Below are 3,949 nucleotides of genomic sequence, written 5' to 3' on the forward strand. Positions count from 1 at the left end.
GGCCCCCCCCCCGCCGCTGCTCTAGCCCCTAGCCTGGGTCGGTCTGTCTATTTGGAACAAGGTGAGTGTCCTGCGTCTCAGACGGGGAAGGCCGAAGTGGCCTGGGACTCCGGCCAGGCCTGTTTCTAAGGATTAAATGAGACAAGGATTACAGAGGACAGCGTGGAAGATGCTTTTATTTTTAAAGGTAGGTTTTTAAGCTAGAAGTTAGGAGACTGGTGTGCTAGAAGCCAAAATATTTCAAAAAGGAGCGAGTGTTTAATGGTATGGAATGTTGCTTATATATACACCTGGATAAAAGAAGGTTTAGCTGCTTTGAAGTAAGTTTGATAGCTTCCCCTATGGGTAACCTTTATCATTTAGAGAATCTTAAGTTTGTACTCCACATAACTTGCCATATTGTTTTTCACAACATGTTATTTTGGTCCCTAAGATCATATAGAACTTGAAATCGTGAGAAGAGGGTTTGATTCAACCTTATGAAATTTATCCCCTAACAATCCCACATCACGGAGGAAACTTTTCTAAACTTAAGTTTATGTTCCAGGAAAAAAAGTTGTTTTTTTTCCTCGATGATTCCCTGGGTACCTTTTTGACCATATTCTTCTCTTGATCAATTATTTAACCCACTTAAAATTAGAATACAGCTATGAAAATATGGCTAATGTAGTTATTTGAAAAGCCTTTTCTGAATTTTCATGGCAAAGAAAAACAAGATTTAAATATTTTGCCTTCATGCAAAACATGTCTAGAAAAGAAATAGAAAATGTGGTTTATTTTCCCAGTTGTACAAAAATACTTTACCCAGTATTTGTATAAAAATATTGATGTTATGAATAATGACTTAATAACTTTGCTGTCAGATTTTTTTTAAATCATAACTTCATCTCACCTTGGAGATAATTATAGTGCCTCATGTAACTTTTATTAACATAGTAGAAATTATATCAGATTTTTATCACAGAATGGTTTACTAGATAGAAGAAAAGTTATTCTCTAAACTGGTATGTTTTCAACATCTTTTTTCAATTGATACTACTTTTCACTTTAAGTTGTTAGGTTTTTTTTTTTAATCTATAGAGAGCCTCTATTTGTCATGTATTAAAAAGTGTTTCTAATAAAGATGGATGTTACAGATGGGAAAAAAAAAAAACAGGTAGGGGTTTTTTTTTTAATGAATAAAAAGGCCTTTTAAAAAACGGCATTTCATTAGAATTCATTCAACAGCCATGTGCTAGGCACTGCACGGGCCAGGCCTCGCTCCAGACAGCAGAGCTGTACATGAAGCTGTCAGACCAGGGGGTGGTCCTGGGGTTCTGATCAGAAAGGAAGCGTGTTCCAAGAGGACCCTGTCCTGGACCACAGCTTTTGGGAACCTGTTTCCTGGCTCTGGGCGCCCGGTCTGGGCTCGTTTGTGGGCAGGGCGGTGGGGATGGGCCTGTGGGGCCCTCTCTGCACCCTGGGAGGTGTGGCCACTGATTCCGGCCTTTTCTCTTGCAGCATCGCTGCCGTGAGGCTGGCGGACGGCGTCACCTTCGTGGTCTATGAGTTCTGGGAGACGGAGGAGGAGTGGAAGCGGTAGGCCTGGCACACATGCGCTCTGGCTTCCAGCCCACAGGGGTGGGTGAGGAGTTGGGGTCCCAGCGGCATCCACCACTCTGGAGGCTGGTCCTGCACCCCTCCATCTGGGCTCTGAATCCAGGTCCCTCGCCAGCCCTGCGAGCTGAGGCCAAGGGTGCTCCTGTTCAGAAACTGCTGCCCAAGGATAAAAATCCAGAAAGAAAGTTCTCCTGTTGAAGTCTGCTCACGGGGAGGCGAGAACCAGGCTGTTCTACCCTCGGGGCCCCAGCAGTCCTGCCGGGCCTTTTTACCTTCCCATGAAGGCTCTGGCCCCTGAGCTTAGCTGACTAGTCAGCGCCCTCAGCCCAGGGTCAGACTCAGACCCCGCTCCAACCCCCAGCAGCTCACGGGCGTTCCCCTGGGTTGCAGGCACCTACAGAGCCCTGTGTGCAAGGCGTTCCGGCACGTCAAGGTGGACACGCTGAGCCAGCCTGAGGCCTTCTCCCGGATCTCCGTGCCAGGTACTGGGGAGGAGGTCTGGAGCAGCCATGGGGGCGTGGGGACACCTCAGGCCTGGCAGAAGCAGCGGCACCAAGACCCAGACGTCCACAGACTCCTCGGTTCTCTCGGTGTTCTGCCGCCCAGTCGTGTCTGACTTTGTGACCCCAGGGACTGTAGCCCACTAGGCTCCTCTGTCCATCAGATTTCCCAGGCAGGAGTACCAGAGTGGGTTGCCACCTCCTTCTCCAGGGGATCTTCTTGACCCAGGGATTGAACCTGAGTCTCCTGCTTTAGCAAGCGGGTTCCTTACCACTGAGCCACCCAGGAAGCCTCTGTTCTCTTAGCTGCTAGGAAGCGTAGTCCATGAGTGAGTGCTCAACACAGAGGGGCCTCGGGCACCAGGCGGCTGGGAGGTGGCCCCAAGCCCAGCGTGTGGCAGGCTGGACTTCTACAGATTTGAGAACACATGATACTCAGTACAATAACTCTAAAAATGAAACAGTATTTAATATACAAAAAAGTCAGATGCAGATGTGTACATGTATTACATAGTTTATAATTATTATACATACATATGTAGCCACCGAGAACTATGGTTCCTATAAAATACTAACTGCCAAACGCCAGCATATAAAATCTTAGCCAAACTCCGGGAGGTGGTGAGGGACAGGGAAGCCTAGTGCAGTCCGTGGAGTCGCCAAGAGTCGACACGACTTGGTGAGTGAACAACAGGCATATAAAACGTGACGTTCAGACAGTGTGCGTTTTTTGGAAATCTAACAAAATCCGAAACCACGTTTGTACCTGTGGAAAGTCAAACACGCAAAATAGCCATGGCCCCCGTTTCATGTAAAGCCACCCTTGACTGGGCGGCGCAGCTGGTGAACGAGGGCCTGCCTGGCACAGGTAAGACAGTTGTCCTGGCTCTGGGAGAGGGCAGAAGCTGTGAACACCCCCTTCTACATAATTTAACCCCCACTTCTTCCCCAGCATCACCTTCCCTCCCCCAGGGGTTTCACAGAACTCCAGGGCGAAGAAAGAATCTAATGCTCTAACTGGCAAGATTAAGTTTCCCCCTCACTTCCTTGATGTCGGGCTACAGGCGGATTTTAAAGCGCCCATTAGCTAAACCGGGCCGCCGGTCACCCGCCCGCCAGACTGCGGTGCACACCTTACTCCTGGGCTGGCGGCTCTACATGGTACTCCAGTTTTTGAATGGAGCCCGATTTAGATGTTAGCTCTAGAAAATACTGAACTACTGGAGCAGCAGGTACAAAATTACAGACCCAAGAGCAATTTTATTTACAGATACTTTTCCCTTCACGTCTCCTTTAACCAGATGTCAGTCTCTTCTGTCAGTGAATTAGGGGCTCCTCTGTCAAGTCGGCTTTACTAGGCCGCAGTGGAAAGACAAGTTCACGTCCTGGAAAGTTTATTTTTTCAAATGGGCATACAGGCAATATAAAGGCAAGTCTGCTCCTTGGATATGTGATTCGCCACCAGGGGAACAACCAGCAAGCACCCCTGGAGCGCCGGATGCAGGAGGGTCTGCAGGCACCGCCCTTCTGCCCTGAGCGGGGGCAGGGCCTGCTGCTAACCCCCTCACCCCTGCCGAAACCCATCTTTCTTCCTCTCCAGCTGCTTGGTGCACCCTGGGCCGTGACTGACCACCTCCCCGAGGTCCCACAGATGAGTCTGCCGCCCTGCTCCCTCTGACGAAGGATGTCCACTCTTTTCTAGAAACTTTGGTATACTAGCTGTCTTTTCAGTATACTTCCAAATAAGAGTGTCTCTTCCTGCTGTTCAAAGTGAAGGCGCACCCCTCCCCTGGCACCCCCTCCCCCACCCTTGGCGGCAGAGCAGCGTCTGTCTGCGCTGCTGGGGCCCT

At 49.2% G+C, this 3,949-nt stretch overlaps 1 protein-coding gene across 1 annotated transcript in view; it reads left to right on the forward strand.

Moving 5' to 3' along the window:
- Positions 1-3,949, forward strand: part of NECAB2 (N-terminal EF-hand calcium binding protein 2) — a 44,087-nt gene extending 40,138 nt beyond the window's left edge. Inside the window, exons 10-12 of the mRNA XM_010850861.1 lie at positions 1,501-1,578; positions 1,990-2,081; positions 3,700-3,949. Of these exons, the coding sequence (XP_010849163.1) occupies positions 1,501-1,578; positions 1,990-2,081; positions 3,700-3,728 (199 nt within the window). The 3' untranslated portion in view covers positions 3,729-3,949. The remainder of the gene's footprint in view (positions 1-1,500; positions 1,579-1,989; positions 2,082-3,699) is intronic.

This window comes from Bison bison, unplaced genomic scaffold (genome assembly GCF_000754665.1).
Source record: "Bison bison bison isolate TAMUID 2011002044 unplaced genomic scaffold, Bison_UMD1.0 scf7180017864295, whole genome shotgun sequence".
In the NCBI taxonomy this organism is placed as follows: domain Eukaryota; kingdom Metazoa; phylum Chordata; class Mammalia; order Artiodactyla; family Bovidae; genus Bison; species Bison bison.